General features: G+C 36.1%; 1 protein-coding gene across 6 annotated transcripts in view; it reads left to right on the top strand.

Moving 5' to 3' along the window:
• PPP1R12B (protein phosphatase 1 regulatory subunit 12B) overlaps window positions 1-21,600 on the top strand; it is a 105,629-nt gene that overhangs the window by 8,627 nt on the left and 75,402 nt on the right. For all 6 annotated transcript variants that reach the window (XM_026713033.2, XM_026713031.2, XM_026713032.2 and 3 more), the window contains exons 2-9: window positions 3,435-3,565; window positions 6,502-6,620; window positions 8,068-8,227; window positions 12,154-12,298; window positions 13,860-13,934; window positions 15,334-15,407; window positions 16,118-16,263; window positions 19,314-19,426. In XM_026713033.2, coding sequence (XP_026568818.1) covers window positions 3,435-3,565; window positions 6,502-6,620; window positions 8,068-8,227; window positions 12,154-12,298; window positions 13,860-13,934; window positions 15,334-15,407; window positions 16,118-16,263; window positions 19,314-19,426 — 963 coding nt within the window. The remainder of the gene's footprint in view (window positions 1-3,434; window positions 3,566-6,501; window positions 6,621-8,067; window positions 8,228-12,153; window positions 12,299-13,859; window positions 13,935-15,333; window positions 15,408-16,117; window positions 16,264-19,313; window positions 19,427-21,600) is intronic.

Here is a 21,600-nt window from a genome sequence, read left to right as displayed (position 1 = left end):
GTTGTTTACAGTTGCATTAGTCAGCATGCAAACATTGCAATGTATAGAGTTGAAAATTGGCAAGAAAAAAGCACAGAAAAAAAGTTTGATTGAAGAGAGGAGAGCAAAATGACCATACTTTAAGTATAACTGGGCTTTGATTTACAGACTGTGCAAAATCCAAACAAATGCACCAGTTTATTTTCCCATTACCACTTTTAAAAGAGGGGGGAAAACCTCATACAAAACAGAAGTCCATAATATTGAGCCAGACTCTGTTATAAGCAATCACTGTCATTTTGTCACCTGTTCTTTCTTTTGTGCTTCTTATCTATAATAATTCCCAAATCATGCCTACCTACTTAGTCCCTCTTTTCTTTTTAAAGATGTAATAATACAATTACTTTAACGTAAATCACTGGTGAACTTAGAACTGACTTTCAAGTAAGATTGACAGTTAGTAGGTCACACTTCGCTGACTCATATATACTCAGTGCATTGGTAACATCTCCAATATGGCAAACTTACTATTCCCCAAAAAGTTGTCCTTTTGGACAAGAATTTAATAAAATTAGACACAATTTGGACTTGCTTAGGAAAAAGCACACAATCACCCCTTTAAAGTACCTGATTAACTAATTTTTCATTAGTTTTGTTTGTTTGGTTTATTGATTTGGAGGACAGGAAATGAGAAATAGCAAAGAAATACAATGTTATGTTATAAAATATACAATGCAAAGTATAATAGTATAATATCAAAAATTATAAAGTCAGTGTACAATTAAAAACAAATTATTCTTCATGAAATCTAGTTCCATAAATTAAAATATAAGTAGCCAAATCAACTCAGTTGTAATATCTGTTCAAATTAATCTACATGATTGTCATTTTAGCATTTAGTGTGCACCATATGTATTTCATCATTGGTTAAGATCGGGCAACAATGTATTGGTTTGCAAGCCAATCTCTAGATTAGAGATGGTAACTCACATAGGGATTGTGCTGGGTAAATGAAGCATTCGTTGTGCAGTCAAAATGGGCCAAAACTGATCAATACTAAATTTGTCATAAGCACAGCATACTGCAAATTGCATGGATATGACTAAGCTTGTAACCTAGTCTACACTTTCTATTGTTTTCTAAAAAGCATTATTTATTTATTTAAGGAAATTGTAATAACATTAGTTGACCAAAACTACTATGGGGAGCAGCTTTCAGTGTTTCTCAAGCCATCTGGATTGTTGTGACTTGGAATATAAAAGGGATAAATATTAAAAAGCATGAATCAGAGAAAGAAAAAGAAAGAAAGATTATAAATCTGTAAAATTAAGCAAAAAGGAAAAGATGTATAAAGTAAAGGTGAATAAAAAGGCTAACATTTATATAAGAAAGTATGTACTGCATTGGTTAAAGATGAAGACTAAATGCAGTGTGATGAATTCAAAACAATAGATGTGGACAATAGTAGAAAAGAGAAAAACAGAGGAAAATTATTTTTACAGGGACAGGAAAGAAAAATAATTTTACTTAGGTCTTTACATCTCTATTGATCCTTGTATAGCTTTTCTTGTATCATATAAATAGTGGAACAAATAGGCCCATCTGCATAACAACTAGCAGTTGATATGGGGGCGGCAGTGTTGGTTGGTTGGTTGGCTGGGAACAGCTTGCAAGCCACAATTTTTGTTCTACTGTCTTAGGGTTTGCTATTCAAAAAGAATTCAGCTGTTAGGCTTTGCTTTGCCACTCAAACAACCACAGTAAGGGATTTAAACTGAAGTTAAATAAGCGGTTCTGTATGCTTCACTCATGTACTTTGTAAGAAAACGATTACTTCTGGTATTCTTGTGTATTCTCTGGTATTTTATTTGTTAGGGGTTTTGCAGTTTTAGCCAGCGGCCAAGAAAACATCCTGAAGCCAGAGAATATAGGAGGTAGCATTTTGCAATTCATCAGATCATTTCACAGAGAGCCCATATGAGTCATATTGTATTTTTATTTTATGTGTTCTGAGTATGTGAGCTTGCCATTGCATTCTGGATTCTTATTAGTAGAATAACTTGTAAATTTATTTTCCATATTGATTTGGACACTAGTTATTTTTATACTGCAGTTTACACTTCGTAGTTATTGTTATACAGTTGTATGTAATTTTATTTCCAAACAAATGTGAAGTACAAAGCTAATATTTGCTTAATACTTTAGCATGTTTGCAGAATGTCCTAATTCTGTGTTTTGGTAGACATAGTTCATAGTTCAGCAAGTAGGTAGCATTGCCAAGTATTTTTTTAATTATATTTCTGATTTTAATAATTTGCCTGTTTAATGGGAAGCCAGTATATTATACTTATACAGAATATTATTTTTATTCAATATCTACATCAGTTCTGTTTTAATATTCAGTGCACAAAATACACCTGACCAGAGGTGGTATTCAGCAGGTTCTCACCAGTTCTGGAGAACCGGTAGTGGACATTTTGAGTAGTTCAGAGAACCAGCTCTGACTGGAGATTTTACAGTATCCTTCCCCTGCCACACCCACCAAGCCACGCCTGCAGAACCGGTAGTAAAAAAAATTGAATCCCACCACTGCACCTGACCTGTCACAAAGTTTGCATATGCTGTTTTCTTAAAGTTGTTTAGTTTCCTTGAACATTTGATGTTTGAGACCTACTTGGGAAGACAAACGCTTTGTATTAGTGCAGATAATGATATATTAATCTTTAGATTTGCTTTTGACTCAGTCTTGACTCTGGGTAACTGCCTGGATAGATTTTGGAAGTGGTTTGCCATTGCTTCCTTCTTAAGGCTGAGAGATAGTTACTGGTCCAAGCTAGCTTTGGGCCTAAGGTGAGACTAGAATTCAAAATCTTGGGCCACTCACTCTCTACCCCAGAAAGGAGGCAATGGCACTCCACTTCAAACATTTTATCAAGAAAATTTCAGACACCTCTCCACAAAGTTGCCAGGACTAAAAGATCCCCCGAACCTGAGCTCAAAGACAAAAACAAACAAAAAACCAAAACCTTATTATGTTATTTTCTCTAAGTTAAGTAATGGTTCCTTTTTTTCTAATTGCCTCTTAACTTAAGATTTTGCAGAAATCTTGCTTCTCCCATATATCATTCATAGAATGTCCTGACATAATCTCTTTCATTGAAGCTTTCCTGGTATAACATGTTCCAGCTTTTAATCTGCTTCTTGGATTTGATGCCATTCCTAAAATGAATACCAAAAGGTCATTTTGGGGGGAGTTGACTCCCAGTTGGTTTGCATAGTGAATGGAGAACCAGGCTATATGAAGACATCAGTGGTTGCTGAAAGAAAGACAGGCTCAATATGGGAGTGAAGTCCCTGCTATCATTTACAGCTGTTAAAACTGAAAGTGATATTTGCTCATTTTAATCTTTCTCTTTCTCTCTCTTTTCATTCCCACTTCCCTTCTTATTCCAAAGGCCTGTATAGATGAAAACCTGGACATGGTAAAATTTCTGGTAGAATATGGAGCCAATGTAAATCAGCAAGATAACGAGGGGTGGACCCCACTTCATGCAGTTGCATCTTGTGGCTATCTGAACATAGCAGAGTGAGTGAGTTTCAGTGTGACCTGGACACTAGAAAGAGTATTTGATTTATTTCAGTTTCAGATGTTGTGAGAGGGGCAATAATTTTAAATGAATTGCCAAGCACGTACCTGAGACTAAAATATAGGTACGTTTTTGTCTGCATGGCTTTGTTTTACAAAGCAACAAAATTGTCAGCAGTCCTCTAAATCTTCAGGGTAAATGATGGAATGCTCAAAATAAATAGAAAGATGAGATTCAGACCAATTGAACAACAGGATCAAATAAATAAAAACAATAATCGAAATGTGTTATAATATTGCAGTGGTAACTCTGATTTTAATACCATGGTCTCTCTCTCTCTGATTTACATTTTAAGACACTTCAGCAATGTATAGTCTTAAATTTAGGATACTTGTGTTGGTATTATTATTTAGAACTTTACATTTTAACAGTGTTGAAAACACTACATGCAATTAATTCCTTAGAGAAATTCTGTGACAAGTAAATTTTGATACCAAAAGACTCTATAACATCAGAGACGTCAAATTCTGATTAATGGAATAGGTTCCAAATGTATATCAGCTGTTATTTCATTTTTGTGGTGTTGCAAAGGAAAATTAATAAAAACCGTGGTAATCTTTATTTCTTTATTCATTAAATTGTTCTGCCACCCATCTCACTGACACAGCAACTGTGGGTGGCTTACAATATAATAAAAAAGTAAAAAAAGGTAATACAAAACAATGAAAATTATTAGGATTAAACAGGAAACTGAAAGAAGATGGGCGACATCGGGCTGGGAATCTTCTCTCTACCCTGTCAGCCACCCCTCAATGTAACCCCCAGGCCAACTGACACAGCCAGGTTTTCAGGCTTTTCCAGAAGGCCAGGAGTGTTGGGGGTGGATCTCAGTTCCAGCAGGAAACTATTCCAAAGGACAGGGGCCACAGCAGATAAGGCTTTTCTTCTGAACCCCACCAGCTAAAATTCTTTGGCAGATGGGGTCCACACTAGGCTTCTTCTGCTGGAGCAAGTGGGCTGGGCTAGTCCCATGGGGATGAGACTGTTCCTCAGATACTGTGGATCCTCTCTCATACAGTGGATCGAGGCTAGTTCAAGTTAATGATCAACACCTTGAATTGGACCCACAGGCAAACTGGCAGCTCACAGTGTTACGTCTGCCATCTGAGAGACCTCCAGAACTATCTGGAGCATTTTTCATCAGTTGCATTCTGTATCAGTGGTGGCTTCCAAATACTCGGTGTACTCCCATGTAAAGCACATTGCAGTAATTCAGTTGAGACATGACCAGGACATGAATGTCTGTCTGCAGGGCCTCACAATCCAGGAAAGAGTGCAAATGGTACACCACATAAAGTTTTGCAAAGATTCTCCTAGCCACAACTCTGTGAGCAGGAGTGGTAAGACTGTGAGAACCACCAGATAATGCATGGAACCTGTATGGGGTAGTGCAACCCTATCCAGAACTAAAGACGATAAACGCTCCAGATCCTAAGGCCCCTTGAACCCACAGCCATTCCATCTGATAAGGGTTCAGCTGAAACTTGTGGTCCCCCATGTAGATCCCCACAGCCTCCAGACCCCTCGAGAGGGCAGCTATCACATCACTTGGATCACCAGAGCTAGAGATGTAAAGTTGAATATCATCAGCATATTGATGAAAAGTCATTTAACATCCACCCATATCAGCGACTGTTCGAATTTTACTATGAAGCTGAATGAGGAGCACTTACGAAGTTGTGGCCATTGCTGTGTCCCCATGGTCATGTTATTACAATTCAGGCACTTGGCGATTGGCTTCCAATTACAATGTCACAGACCTGAAGTCCATTTACGACCTTCACTGCTGGTTTCTAACAAGCAGAGTCAAGGAGGAAGCCACCAGATGTTTGCAAATGGTAATCATCAGAACCCTGCGACCATGTGAAATTTGCCTAATGAGAGCAAATGGGACTGCTATTATAAATCAGCACAGTTACGCCTTACAACGAAGTCCTGGTCCCAATTACTGTTAGTAAGCAAGGACTATCTGTAATAAAGCAAACCATAACCTTCTGATAAGGTTGATGAATCTCTGATAATAAACATACCCTAATTGTCCTATTCAAGCTAGAAAAATGGGTTGAAGATTCCAGCCCAGTCTCTACTGAAGATGTCATTATAGCACATTATTGTCCTACCCCTTGACTTCTGGAAAATAGTATGGTCCTTAGTTTCAGAAAGTTCTTATTCTACCTATTATCACAGCATTAATAATAGGAATATAACACTTTCAGAAGTATTCCACTGTACAAAAATGTTTCTTTGAAAACAAGAGTTATTGCAATGGGATGGGATGGAGAGTTCCATATTTGCCAGTCTCCATTAGCTTTCTTTGATAAATAGAAGCATATGTTGGCCCAGTGATATGACTTTTACAGTTGGATCCTTTGAATTGTAAGCAATGCAAACTTCAGAAATTAACAAGTGGAAATGTTGTACATAGTTTCCTTGGAAGTAAGTCTCACTAAACTCAGGGGGACTTATTTCTGAGAGATATGATTACATTGTAATATTTGACAACGATCTTTATAATACTGTAATGACAAGAGGAGTTTGGGATGAGAATATATAAATTAGCCAAACTATAAGAATCAGCTCAGCTTTTTGTATTGCAATCTTTTTTTGCATAGAAAAGTTGGATGAACCAGAGCTGCATATTGGGAATACATGATCCTTTAACATTAAAAAAATGAAATAGTTCAATATTACTAACATGGGAAAAATTCCCTAGTTATTTCCAAAAGATTATAGATCTATTACAGTTTCTCAATTAACTGAGAAATTAGCTATAACTGCTTTTTTCCTGTGATGGAAGATTTCTTATCTGGTGACTTCCCTTTTTTGAGGGCCATATAAATTAAGCTTGGGTCTCACTTATTTTTCATCCATCTAGGTACTTGATAAATCATGGGGCCAATGTTGCTGCTGTGAACAGTGAAGGTGAAGTCCCAGCTGACCTTGCAGAGGAAGCAGCCATGAAAGATTTGCTTTTGGAGCAAGTTAAGAAACAGGGTAAGGCAACTAAACACCACCTTATCATTAGATTTTGTTTGATGGATTATTTTTCCTTCTTCTTTCTTCAGGAACAGAGATACATGGCATAAAATACAGTTTACTTATTCTTAAATTTGGCTCCACATCTTATTACATTTAGAAAGGGAGATAAATATTCTGAAAATATAAAAATAAAAAATATTGCAATTGTTGACTGTTAGGTGACTTACATTACTAACACATATGTAGTAGGTGATTATTATAGAATGAGATTGTATGACAGACACATACATGTAAAACAAAATTTTGCCCCAACATGTTGGTTTTGTGTGAAATACTTACAAAATGTACCTATCCCATAAGATCATCATCCATTCTTCTTGGCCAGCATATTTTTGGCAATTGCAATTTGAACTTTCATTCACTCTTTCTGTAATAGACATTCTAAATATCCTCTGAAGAGAAGAAACTGAGCTTGATGACTGACATATGGAAAATGTTGCTTTACATTTCATATGAAATTACAAAGGATAATTTTATACAGACAGCTAGTCCATAGACCTTTGAGAGATAGTTTACAGTTTGGTGATTGGCCACTTAACGTATAGGAAATATGGATGGTTGCCCAAAAGCTATAAAGAAAAGTACTGTGAAAAGTGCAGTTCTTCCCAATTATACAATGTTATCTTGGAAAGAAGCCAATTTGATTCTCCCCAACTGATAAAAAATTAAATTATTGGTGATGGTGTTTTAGGTAGTCTACAAACTATTTGTTCCATTCATTTCTAAATATATTTAATTTTCTATGAAATCTCTTAAGTTTTAGACAAAATGTGTGATTTTAAAAGTGACTCATAATAATATTTTTATACCATAATAACCAATATGCTGATTGGTTTATTCTTCTCCTGAACAAACTTAGTATAAAAAATAGTTCCAATCTCCCATAAAGATTCATATGAAAATATATTGATATTGATAGAGAAACGCTGAAATAGATATTTTCGACTAGTATGGGGTTTTGTTTTGTTTTTCATTTTTGATATGTTAAGAATGTATCTTAAGTTTCTCAGTAAGGAAACCTACTATATGCTTTTGAAGTGGGAATTTTAGTTGATTTATTTCACCCCATGAGATGGAAACTGGCTTTTCTATCACTGATTATAATTTTCTGCAAGTATTCCCTGCACAAGCACCTCAGCATTTTGTTGATGGTGAGGAATGATCATTGGCCATTGCTAACTAGCAATTGTGGCAGTTCTTCAGCATGACTTGAAAGCATCAGTAGAATTATAAAAAAGCTATGTCCCTAAGAGAGAAAAAAAAAAAACGTTTTTAAAAATATGTAGTAAAAAAAAAAAATCTCTACTCCCATTGCAATAACGTGGATATTTACCTCCACTTCCCTTTTATCATTTTTTGTTCTACCTTGAGGTTTTTTTACACCTGCAGTCTGTTTCTCCAGGGGTGGATCTTGATCAGGCCAGAAAAGCAGAAGAACAACAAATGTTGCAAGATGCCCGACAGTGGCTAAATAGAAGGAAAATTGAAGAGAGAAAGCACCCTCGAACAGGAGCTACTGCTCTCCACGTAGCTGCAGCTAAAGGCTACTGTGAGGTGATGAGGTACTGATCTCTTTTCATTGTTTTCTTTACTAAACTATGGTAATAATTGCAACCAAAAAGAATTACATGGCTGGGTTCAAATGAGCCCAGCTATTAGCCATAATGTAGTTGGTTAACTTTTAGCTCATTTTGTCATTTACTGATATGATTTAAATGGTTGCTCATCTCTTAACGGTGACTCGGTGATAAGATTCAAGATTTAAAACAACAATAGCACATTGACATCCAAGCTTAAAATCACAAATCATTGAAAACCATCTTACCAGTACAGTTCATATAATCAAATCCTGGCCCAAATGCCTGGGAAAACAACCAGGTTTTCAGAACCTTTCAAAAAGCTTACAGGACTAAAATTCTAGATAAATGCTGTTGTACAGAGCAAGTAGTTCCACAGAGAAATTACCATAATATGTCACGAATTGATGAAAGAAACCCAGAGCATCCCCTTCCTTCTGGACTTAGTGAAACAGGCAGAGACTATGGGAAATTTAGGTAAACATTAGTAAAATATTAAAACCCAGTCATTGTGTTAGAATGTTATAAGATTGTCATGAACTAATGGGGTAGCACTCCTAATGCTCCTCCCCTGTTATTGTCTTTCTGTTTTAGTTTTGCTTCTATAGTTTTAAATGCTTTTAATAATTATTAGATAATAATGACTGTTCTACATTTCTCTTGTTTTACTGTATTGTTGTATGCTGCCCAGAGTTGCTTGTGAAATGGACAGCTGTATAAAATGCATTAATTAATAGAATTTCTGATTAGCATTTTCCACTTCCTGCCTTTGTTTCTCCAAGGAAAGTGGAAATAATGATGTTATTTGTTGCATGGGCTAGCCTTCCCTATTTATTTAGTGTATGGCATGCGCTACATGGATTGGCAATATATATTAAAATTTCACTTAGACTAGTAAAACACAATAAAACAAAAGTTTAAAAGATCTGTGTTCAAATACCAATGTCTAGCCAGATACTGGTAAATGCCCTCAGTTATAGCCTACTCTGTAAAAATGAGAGAAGCACTGAGTTTAATTTTATTTTCCTGTTTTTATGAAGTTAACTTTGACATCTTTTTTTAGGTAGTATTTCTTTTTTTAAAATGTATTGGTTAAAACCAAGTAAAATTTTAGAAATATATTCAAATGCAATACAGGAATGGTGCAAAACTTTATTGAACAACACACTTCCTTTGTTCATTAAGTGGTCATTTTTAGGGAAGTAGAACCTTTTGATCTCAGTTTTTGAAAGCTTGCTTTGTGTATTTACCAGTGCTGTGTGAACCATTTTACAGTAATACATGTTTATTCCTTATTTTTATTCCTTTATTACTTTCATTCAGGAAATGTCATATGTTTTATATTTGAACTAGAATGACTTCATTGACTTTTCAGAGACATCAGTACTAAGAGATCCTGGAATCTCTGAAATTTATTATTTTTATTGGTGGCACAATGGTTAGAGTGCAGTATTGCAGGCTACTTCTGTTGTCTGCCGGCTGCCTGCAATTTGGCAGTTCAAATCTCACCAAGCTCAAGGTTGACTCAGCCTTCCATCCTTCCGAGGTTGGTAAAATGAGGACCCAAATTGTTGGGGCAATATGCTGACTCTGTAAACCACTTAGAGGAGAGGGCTGTAAAGCACTAGAAAGCGATATATAGGTCTAAGTGCTATTGTGCCTTGTAAGAGATTTTGCAGTGACATGGAAGGGTGCTGAGTTCTAGTTCTGTACAATAATTCCTTCTAGGCTGACTTACTTGATTTTAGATTCTTTTCAAACTAATGGGATAGCAATTATGACTTGATTTATGCAGTACTGATGTCATTTGGAACTCACCTCAGTTGAAGCAATGCTGCAATTGTATATGTGTCCTGTACCATTTATTAAATTCATTAATATATAGGCCATTTGTGGGGTAGTAATAAGAAAGTAACATTAACTGTCACTTGAAACAGAATAACTTGTCTCATCCTTCCATCTGTCAGTGTTGGAGAGCAACTGTCCCACTCCAGAGGGGATATCAAATGAAGAATTAGCATTGACTTGTTACATAAACACAAGACAGCAAGGTCCTGACTCTCTCTTGAATATCTTTGAGCCTTATCTAGTCTTTCCCAGATAAATCTGCCAGTCTGGGAAGATTCCTATGAACTTGGCATAGAGCAATAAAATAGCTAGTTTAAACTCTACATGTGTGCCAGTTTAAACTCTACAACTTCAAAACAATGCCTCTCACCTTCCACCACTTGCAGACTACGCAGAAGGATTTGTGATGGAATGTAGTCTGGATTCCCAGGAGAGCGGGACTGCTTTCCAGAGGACAAAGAAGTGGAAAAGCTTAGAAAGTTCGTTCGACATGAAGAGAGTTAAAATGACGCCTCCCTAGCTATTCCCAGGGTATATCTGTAGTTATGCGAATAGTAACTTGAGGCTGGCAAGATCCTGCCTATAGGTGAAGAACAATAAAGGAAACTACTCTTAAGTAACTTCACATGTCATTCTTGGTTCATGGGGTCTGGCAGGATTGATGGTAATATCATTCTCTCCTTACCAAAGACATTCATTACTTGAATCTAACACTTCTTCCTCCATGGCATATTACGATATGTGAATCTAGATTACACATTGCAGAATTCATTCACAGAGGATGCTCTTCATTTTATCAAGTTCCCAGAATTAGACAAATCTCAGATGTTATCACAGGATGCCATCTCTTCGGAATCCAGCCAGCCTGCCAGTGTTTCTGTAATGATCTGCAATAAAGTGCTTCGAAGTCTCAGTAGTCAATGCTAAACTCTTTTGGCCCATTTGTATCCAAAAGTGGCAATGCGGCTGGATGGCATTCCACTAATACAGTAGATACCAAGAAGCACCAACTTTTTGCTACACTTATCATCATAGTTTAGACTCAAATATGAGTTCAGTGTATATCATGGACAATTGTATTTGTTATTTGTTTTCTGCAGCATTACTTTATATGCCCTTTCTTTTGATTTATCTCCCAGAACATCCCAATCAGCAGACAGGAAGAGGCCACTTGAGAACTGTCCTATCTAGTACCCTCATAACTCTTGTATTGCATTATTTAGTTAGGTGCTCAGTAGAATTGTCTGTTAAATTGCCTTTCATTTCCTAAGCACCCTCTGAAAGCCAAGTGGGCCATTTTAATGATCCCTGAAGAGCTTGGTGGGATTAACAAATCATAATTATAAGAAAGTAATCTGACCACGGCAATGCGTTTACTATAATACCGTCTGCTATCAGGACCCCATTGGCTTTGATTTCAAGACTAGATCCAGAATATGTGAATTGGACCTGTTATAATCTAGATTGATTTTAAACCATGATTGTCATGGTGGCCATGAAATCCTGAACTGCATCTGACTTATCCCCAGGTTATGCTAAGAAAGACTCGATCCAGAAGAAGGAACAACTAGAGAGAAAACATTTAGAGCAACCCTTGGATTTAATTTCAGACATGGCTGGAGATGACCTCTGAGTATATTTGTGCTGAACTGCAATTAAATTAGACCATGGTGGGCTAAATAATTCTGTCATATAAGATTAATTTGTGATAATTTTAAATGTTATTGTGCCGAAATTAATCCACAAGTTAATGCCACTGCTTCAGCTTTGGCTCATTGTTCTGACATTTGCTTCTGTTTGTCTAAAGCATTTCCTAAAAATCTGCACTCTCTTTTTATCAGATTCTTCAATTCTATCTGTAAGGTCGCTCATTAATTACCACCATCATAAGGAAGAAACTATTTTACCCTTTACCTTAAACTTGATTTCTTTTTTTACCATTTAGAGCTGTCTACTTGATCACACTAATCTCTTATGGGATAAGCTTCATTCACAAAGCCACTGCATGCTGCTTACAATGTCTGCTAACTGAATTGCTGCCTTCTTTACTATTTTTTCCTTAGACTCTTGATCCAAGCTGGGTTTAATGTAAATGTTCAGGACAATGATGGATGGACACCACTCCATGCTGCTGCACACTGGGGGGTGAAAGAAGCTTGCACTATCTTGGCTGAAGCACTCTGTGATATGGACATCAGGAACAAACTGGTTAGTGAGTCCTAGACTAGCAGTATATCATAAATACTCCAGAGAAGAAGGAAGGTGTTTTTTTTTTAAAAAAAGAAATGTTGACTCTGTGAGCTAAACAAGCTTTAAAATTGATTTATGTTATTATAGTATCACTTGTTAAAAAAAAAATACCATCACCCACCAAGAGGAGTGGTTGTGGTGTCATGGTCAAGAGATGACTTCAAATATTGAGATGCAGCAAGGAAGAGAGAAGTGAAGAATCTAAGAATGAAAAGGCTGCACATATCCAGAATCACAAGGAAGGGTGCAGAGTAAGGAATCAAGAAAAGATGGAGGAGGAAAGGGAAGATCAACTGAGTACGTGACAAATACTAATTACTGCAGGAGTTCATCAGTATGACAATACCTGCTTTCAACAAGACCTCAATAGTGAAAGAGTGAGGCCAAATGCCTGACTTGCACAATGTAATATTTTTGTTGATATTGGCACCATTGGCCAAAGAGTCTATGTCACTGTCATTCCCTGGAGAAACTGCCGGTTTCTACTGCATATAGGGAAAAGTCAGGATAGATAATTGTCATTCTCCGTCTTATGAACTCCGCAATTAATGTAGCAAAAAGATATTTTCTTCTTTAACTTTAAAACCCAAACAATAGTAATCCACCATTGTCATTCCGTTCCTCTGTTAAGGTAAGGAAATATCTCCAAAAGGATGACCTAATGGGGCATGTCTAGCATACTGCTAAAGCTCTTGTGTGTTTGATGGTTTGTAACCCGCAATTGGGTCAAATTGTGCATTATATGATGACAGTTTTTGACAGAATGCATCCAAAATCTGGGACCCATGTCTTCAGAGAATTTGAAATTTGGCAAAGTTAGTCAGTGCTACTATGCTGCTGCGCTGCCTTGGTCAGCTGAGGTCACGTGACCAGGATTTCCAACATGCCCTGCCAGCTTCCTACAAGGAAAGTCAATGGGGAAGCTGGCAGGAAGTCACTACCTCTTTCACTGCTTTTTTGCCCACTTAAGGTCATTCTGTTTCTCTGTTTAGGTAAGGAAATATGTCTGAAATGATAATGGGTCATGGGTTGTCTATTTAATATTAAGATTAGCACAGGCATAATCTTTAACCAGGGATTAATATGGAGAAATTGTCACAGAAAAAGATAAGATTGGAAATTGGGTTAGGAATATTGTATCTGCTGTAATTCAACTGATACAATTTATAATTTTGATAATATTACTGAACCATTTTTTTATTGGTCGTAACAGTATATGATATTTTGTCCTCCCAATATGTCTAAATAGCCATATATTTCCAGCTCTATAATTATATCTGACTATATGATGAAAAATACATAGTAAAATATAAGCTAATTTGGCAACTAGGACAAGTTAAATACATGGAAAGCATTTCTAAGAAAAAAGAGTTAACCTTGAAGTTTTTGCCACTTCTTGCTAAATAGTTTTGCATATTTTTAAATTTGTTTTTCACAAAGAAATTTAAAATTTTTTTTCTCATGTTAAAGAAATGCCAAATCCAGAATAAATGTTTGCTGTTGTTGTACATGCCTTTAGGGTCAAACACCGTTTGATGTTGCTGATGAGGGATTGGTTGAACACTTAGAGATGCTGCAGAAGAAACAGAATATGGTAGGTTCTGTGTACCCCTCTTAATCAAAGAACTTTTGTCCATATTCTTATGATTTCTTAGGTAGTAGAATGCAATGAATTGTGTGTTTTGTGATAGTTACATATGAAAGCATAAAAGTTGACTGAAGTAATAACATTAGATAAAATTACTTTTTTGATTGAGTATGTGCCATCAAGTCATTTTTCTTAGTGACCACAGAGATAGATATTTTCCAATGCAATCTGTCCCTAACCTTCAGATCTTCCACTTATCACCACTGTAACTAAGTCCATCCACTTTGCTGCTAGTCATCCTCTTTTCCTTTCTTCCACCTTTCCTAGCATTAGAGTCTTTTGTGGGGAAGTAGCTTGCCACATAATATGTTACAAGTTAGGATAATCTGAGCCTGATCGTACTCAAGTGATAATTCTGACTTGATTTGTTCAGTGTTTCATATGTTTGTTTTCTTGGCTGTCCACAGTATTCTCCGGAGTCTTCTCTGATACCAAACTTAAAAGCCTCAGTACGTTTCATATTCCGCCTCTTTGAAGTTCACTTTTCATTTCCATAAAGAGTCATAGGGAGTAGACCCATCACAATGTTCAAATATCTTTTCATGGCTACTATAAAAGAAGATGAATGTGAATTTAAAATGGCCTGCCTCCCAAGGAAGCGTGTGTGTGTGTGTGTGTGAGAGAGAGAGAGAGAGAGAGACAGAGAGAGAGAGAAGGAGAAATACAGATATGCACTGCTCATTTTCCCTATATTGCAATTATCATGGATCACCAATCCAAACTTCATGATCTGAGAGCTTGGCATTAATGGGGGTGGGGTGGGGTGGGGTGGGGTGGGGGAGATAGGAATGTAAGGAAGGAGAGGGGGGGAATCCTACTCAGGCAGGAAACCCTATACCATTTCATATAAAATGGTTGTCCAATCTCTTTAAAACCTCCAGTGGTTGCAGCATTCACAACTTCTGGAGGCACATTGTTCCACTGATTATTTGTTCTAACTGTCAGGAAATTTTCCTTAGTTCTAAGTTGGTTCTTTTCTTTATTACACCATTGCTTTTTTTCCCTACCTTGATGCTTTGAAGAATATTCTACCTTCAGATGCTTTGGAAAATATTGGTTCTTTGGTTTCATATTTCAAAAGCAGATTATTATGAGGTACTGGGGTGGGGTGGGGTTGGACTGCCTTGATGTTTTTGTTGTGAAAAACTTAGTGAGGGACTCAGTATGGCTGTTTCATATGTATCTCAGTTTTATATATTTCTCATAATAAATTCTCACTACTTTAAACAAAAAGGACGTAAGTGCTTAAAAGAGTTGCAATTCTGCCATTTGCCTATACTGACATGCTGGACAATAAGAACAGCAACAGCTTATTAATATATTTTTCCAATTTCCTTTTTGACAGCTGCGTAGTGAAGAATCAAACAAATTAATTGAAGCTGATATGAATGGTAAAGTTCAAAGTGGACTTTTCAAAAAGTAAGATTCTCTATCCAAAATGGTTTTGTGTTTATTGTGAAATTTGATGTTAAATTAATGGGGTGGAAGAAGCAAGCACTAGAGGTTGAAGCATAAGACCCTGGTCCAAGAAACTTGATTCAGTTCCCCATCCAGGTGTGGATCTCACTAAGCGGGTTTGGGTCAGTCATAGCTCAGCCTACTACACCAAATAGTTCTTAAGAGGAATAAAGTAAGAGGGAATTCCTATATATGATGCCTTGACTTCCTTGAAATATAGTAGAATATAAATGGAGTAAATTAGTATAATTTAATTTGAGCTTCTAAAGTTCAAGTGCTCAAACAGGATTTTTTGTTTGTTTGAAGTTATGCTTAGTTTTTAATGCTGTTTTAGCAAAACTATTCTGTCTCCAGGCCTAGAACTACTCATAATCTGTGGTATTGAATTTCAGTACTCTGCTGATGTTATTCTGAAGAAACTGGCCGACTTCTTTTAAAAACCAATTTTCCCTTCAAGTAGCTTTCTCTTCCTGTCCCATTGTATTAAAACAACCTATAAACTTGTGATACTGAAACGAGGGCCATAATTTTAATAAGAGGAATTAGTCGATCACTCTACTTTTTTGCAGAAATTATTTTATTTGTGGCAATCTTATATTTTCAATTTCTTAACCCGTTTAGTTACTTTGATTTTTTGTTGTTCTAAATACTTTTCTTGGTTTTTGCCTTAGCAAAGAGAAGATTATTTATGAAGCAGATACTTTGAAATCATTAGAGACCGAAGAAGAGAGCAAGGAATCTAGTAGTTCCAGCTCTGAGGAAGAAGAAGAAGCTGAAGAAGAGGAAGTTTCAGAGTCAGATGCTGAAAAGGAGGCAGGTAATATATTTATTTATTTAAATAAAAAGTAATATATTTAAAACATATATTTTTTTCCTTTTTTGAGCAATTTCCAATTCTATGAAGCTGCACTGTTGAAGTTATTTTCAAAACTTTTATGTAAGCCTACAGCTTTAGATAGTCAGTTCAAATACAGAGTGTTGTTAGTTAAGATTGGTAACAATAACTTGCAATGTGAAATCCCTATTTTTAAAACTCCAGCTAGTTATCCATCCCATTTCCCAGGTTTCTATCCCTATTTTTCCCCATTGCCATTAAGTAAATTTAAACCTGTTTGCTCCCCTTTGAGAGTTTTTTCTTATGACAGTAACCTAGTTACACTTAGTCCACTTAGTAATCTAGTCTATTCTGTTTACTAGCAATTCTGCCTCAGTACAATCACATTAACAGGTCCTGGTGATGGTTTCTTTTCCGAGCTTACTATTGAGCTTCTGAAAGTTTTGTCGCCAGGCTAGATGATCTCCTCAGCAGGGCTTTGGTTGAAGCATCTTGTTTCAGTTCTTCTCTGCTTTTATTGATCTCATGTGGTCATGTGGTTGGTGAGTTATGTGACCAGCTAGTTGCTTGTTTGCTTGCTTGATACAGCTCCTTATGGGTGCATAGTCGACATCTTTGTTGATAGATCCATTGGTTGAATACCAGGGTTCGATAAATTTGTGTGCATGGCATGTAGTGGCATGGCCCATGAGTTTTGTTCTGTCCACCACATGCCATGAATGCAGATTCATTGAAGCCTGGTATTCAACTAACAAATATATCAACAAACATATTAGGAGCCTCGGTGGCACAGTGGTTAGAGTGCAGTACTGCAAGCTACTCCTCCTGCAATTTGGCAGATCGAATCTCACCAGGCTAAAGGTTGACTCAGCCTTCCATCCCTCCGAGGTGGGTAAAATGAAGACCCAGATTGTTGGGGGCAATATGCTGACCCTGTAAACTGCTTTGAGAGGACTGTAAAGCACTATAAAGCGGTATATAACTCTAAGTGCTATTGCTATTGCTATATCAATTTGGAGCCAGCTTACAAACCCATAAGGAGCAGTATCAATTGAGCAACTAACCAACAACGGCGCTGACTACCTCTTTACCTGGTGACCTTCACACATAATGACCAACCAGTCACATGGTATGACCAACCAGACACACGATCCACTAACCGCATGACCACATGGATCAATAAAATCAGAGAAGAACTGAAATAAGAGGCTTCAACCAAAGCCCCACTGAGTGTATTACCTAGCCTGGTGATGAAACATCAAGCATGGAGAACAAACCACCAGCATCTACCACCCAAGATACAAATATTTTCAATCACTTTGCATTAACAGAGTCAAGAATCAGCATCTATGGAATACAAAGGATTGTGAAACTTCACAAGAGTTTGTAGTTTGAATGCAGGAAAAGCTGTTCCAAGTTTGAAAGAGGCTGCTTTCTGATTTGGAAGTGGTCTAGGTTTTTTAAAATGTAAATGCCGGAAACAGCAATTTTATGGAGGTTCATATTTGGAATGATTTTATACTTACCTTCAAAGTCCCCACCCACTTTCTTTAGAAAGATCTTGGCGTTTCATAATTCATTAATCAGGAGAGCATTGATGACATTGATTCATTGCATCTCTAGCCCCTTCTTCTTTGGTAGGCAGATAGCAAGCAATGCTCAAATCTATTGAGCAGTCACAATTAAACATACTTATTCACACAGTAAGTGACTGCTTATAGGTGTGTGTGTGTGTGTGTGTGTGTGTGTGTGTGTGTGTGTGTTTTCCTGAAAAATTACTCAGCTTCCTTCGCTTTTCTTTGATACATTAGCAGCTTTTGAATGTTAATGGTGTTGCTGCATAAATTTAGGAGACTTCTATCTACATATTTTTCTAGATTATAAATTGGAAGACTGCACAAGATATATTGCTGCAATGCAGCATTATATTAGGATTTTGTTCTACTAATTGTAGCATCAAAACAAGTAATTCCTCAGTATACAGAATTAATGGCAAAAACCTATGGTTTGGATATACATAATTTATCAGTCCCATCTCTGAACTCCTAATTTACGCCTGCCTAAGCAGGGAAATGTTGGTGCTATTTGTCACCTTCAAAAATTATTTTACAGAAGTAGATAAAATGGTCAAGAAGTTATTATTTTAATAAAATAAATATAAGTTTCATTTAATTATTGTGATCCCTTTTTAACCTTGTTTCAACTAGTATCTGGCTGGCCAATATTCATTGTTGATACCAACTTTCAGATATACAGCATTAAATACATGCATGCCGGAATTTCCTGCAGTTTCATACTGGGCATTCACATTTCATGTGCATCTTCTGAAACAGTACTTTTAATATGAAGGCCTTAATATATTTTGTGTGGTATGCTGTTTGCTGGGGTTTTTGGGGGGGTAGGTAGGCAGGAGGATGCATGTATACCTGACTCTGGTATTTAGATTTGGGCAGTTTTGCCTTCACCTCTTAGCCCAGGATGATTGGAAGCTTTCTGCTTTCCCAGAAGTTTGTACCTGACAAATTGTACTCTTTCTAAAGGCCTGATGAAGATCTCTTTTAAAGGTATAAAGTTCCATCTAAAATTGACAAAGTACATGACCCACAAAAATTCCCTTTTCATTCATGTACAAATCTCTAAACCAGTTTCAAATGATTTTTTTAAATCTTAAATTCAAGCTCAGCAATTCTTTAATGATTCAGTCATGACCTAGATTAAAATAGTTTCACATTTATTTAAATTTGGGGTCACAGTCTTCAGACTGAATGAATGAAGTTATTAATTCCTTCACTTTTGTAGCCCTTTCTAAAATAATGTGTGGAAAATCAGTAAGTACTGTATTTTAGAAAACTACTGGTCCATAGTGGCAACATTTCGTTCAGACTATAGGAAAATGGCTTTTAAAATATATACTGATTAACATACAGTAACTCAAATGGGCATATATGTTTAACTGCAGCATCGCTCAGTTAAATCTAGAATTATTGTAGAATGTCTGCAAATCTTTCACTCTCTGCCTTCCATCTTCTTAGAGAGCAAAGAAGAGTCTGTTGCAAACCATTCCAATCATGAATCCAGAATTCTCATCACAGAACAAACACCACCCCCAGAACATAACACTTTTACGATGGCTCCTGCTAGAAAAGTAAGTAGACAGTGACTTGAAGTAAGGGGTTAGAGGTTAAATTTAAAGTTTTATCCTATGAAGAATGACTTCTTAAATTCTATTAAATGAAACTTACTTTGTGTAAACATTGAAAGAATGAATCGATGTTCTATTTTGATAAAGTATGGTTAAAACCTGTTGCAGTACTGTGGTAGATAACCATCAAGAACTGACTTTGAGTTGATCAACATATTTGATGCTATTTGTTTTGAACCAAAACAGTTATTTCCTATTCTTCTACAGTTTAATCAGCAACATAATTACCAGAAAAAATATAGTAAATATTATGCTTATTTTGTATACAGTTAATTTTATACAGAAATATCAGACTGCAGGAGGTTCTTTTGCAAAAAAAAACCCTGGTCTTAAATGGGTTCATGTCCTCAATGGTGTTAAATTCATTATTTGTTAATGTGTTGACCTTGAAAAAATCAAACTCCGTAGATCAAAAACATGTTTTTTTCTTAATGTAAATGCAGCTGTCTTCATCATTACACTGAGCCATGGTGGTGCAGTGGTTAGAGTGCAGTACTGCTGGCTACTTCTGCTGACTGCCGGCTGCCTGCAATTTGGCAGGCCAAATCCCACCTGGCTCAAGATTGATTGAGCTTTTCATCCTTCCAAGGTGGATAAAATGAGGACCCAAATTGTTAGGGCAATATGCTGACTCTCTAAACCACTTAGAGGGCTATGAAGCACTGCCAATTAGTATATATCTAAATGCTATTGCTTTTGCTATTCCTATTGAAGAATACAGATTTAAGAAAAAGAGAAAAGGGTAAACAAAAACGATAAATAATGAAAAGGAAAAAAATATATAAAGAAGCTCCTAATCTCCTTTTACAATAGTTATAAATAAATTTATCATCTATTCTACCACTTTAAAGTTACATTATGATTCCCTTTTTTCCACATATCACCTTTTGTAAACATGAGATCATAAATCACCAATTCATTTTTTGCCGTTTCAGCAAAAAGTCCATAAAGAATTCCCAGTCAGTAATAAATGTACCTGTTATCTAAGGTATTTTCATCACAGTTGAATTCCTATTGAGTGTAGTACATGCCCAGTCAGATTAGAAGAATTGACCTCCCCGACATTAATTTAAACCATTAGTGAAATGTTTCTAATATTTATCTTTTCATTATGATGTTGTTTTTGTTATCAGGAGCTTTGGTCAGTGGTCAGTGATATAAGAAGTAATATATGTGTAATGTGTACGAATGCATGAAAAATTTGCTGTTTGTTCTGCATGCTGAGTTCTAAGAGAGATTATTAGACAGCTGTTACATTGTTTGAAGTTGTTTTTATATTATGTACAACTGAAAGCACTGTAATCAAGACATAGTTTCTGCAAATGTTCATATAGGACAACATTGATAATCCTTTGAATTGTAACTATCTTACAGTTGGCACTACATTATATGTTGCAAAAGTCATTCTGAGGGAGCTACTGTGTTAGAATAGCTCAAGCATAGAATTGAACATATTAATATTTATTTTTCAGTAAACCAGAACACATAGATTGGAAGAAATTAGTGTTAATTTCCTGGGGATAAAAGTGAGCTGTGTGGTGCTATATAAGTACATTTCATTAATTAGGATAAATTAGTTTGAATGTAAGGTATTGAAACATTTGTTTGAATATAAGGTTTTAGTTAAAAATTAAAAATGTTCCTCCATCTTGGGAAATTATTAACTATTGGATGAAGAAAAAGGGGCTGTGTTTAATGTTATTGCTCTTTGGAATCTATGCAGAGATATTTCACTGGAATACAGTGAAAAATTTGCCTGACTTTGCAGTGGATTTTCTTAAAACATATAGGAGCAACTATCACTTGCTCTTTTGATATTTCCAAAACATTAAACTGCCATAAAGCAGAAGATGACAGCTCTGTGAGTCAAACATACAGAAGCTTGTGAAGCCACAAATGAGTAGGGATCCATCTGAAAAATGAAAAGGTTGAGTGCTATGAAAAACCAAGTTATTAAAACATCTCACTCCTCTATATTAATTAGTAATTAATAAATAGCCAATTGCAGCTAAACAAGGATATAATTTTGGTTAGACTGCAATATGGGCTATAGGGTTGATTGGCTATAGGGAGGATAGGCTATAGGAATCATTTTCAAAACATCCTATGACTGTATA

The sequence above is a fragment of the Pseudonaja textilis genome, chromosome 3 (assembly GCF_049901715.1).
Source record: "Pseudonaja textilis isolate UNSWEBS1 chromosome 3, rPseTex1.2, whole genome shotgun sequence".
NCBI lineage: Eukaryota > Metazoa > Chordata > Lepidosauria > Squamata > Elapidae > Pseudonaja > Pseudonaja textilis.
Note: the sequence above shows the minus strand (reverse complement) of the source record. Positions and strands in the feature narration are given on the sequence as shown.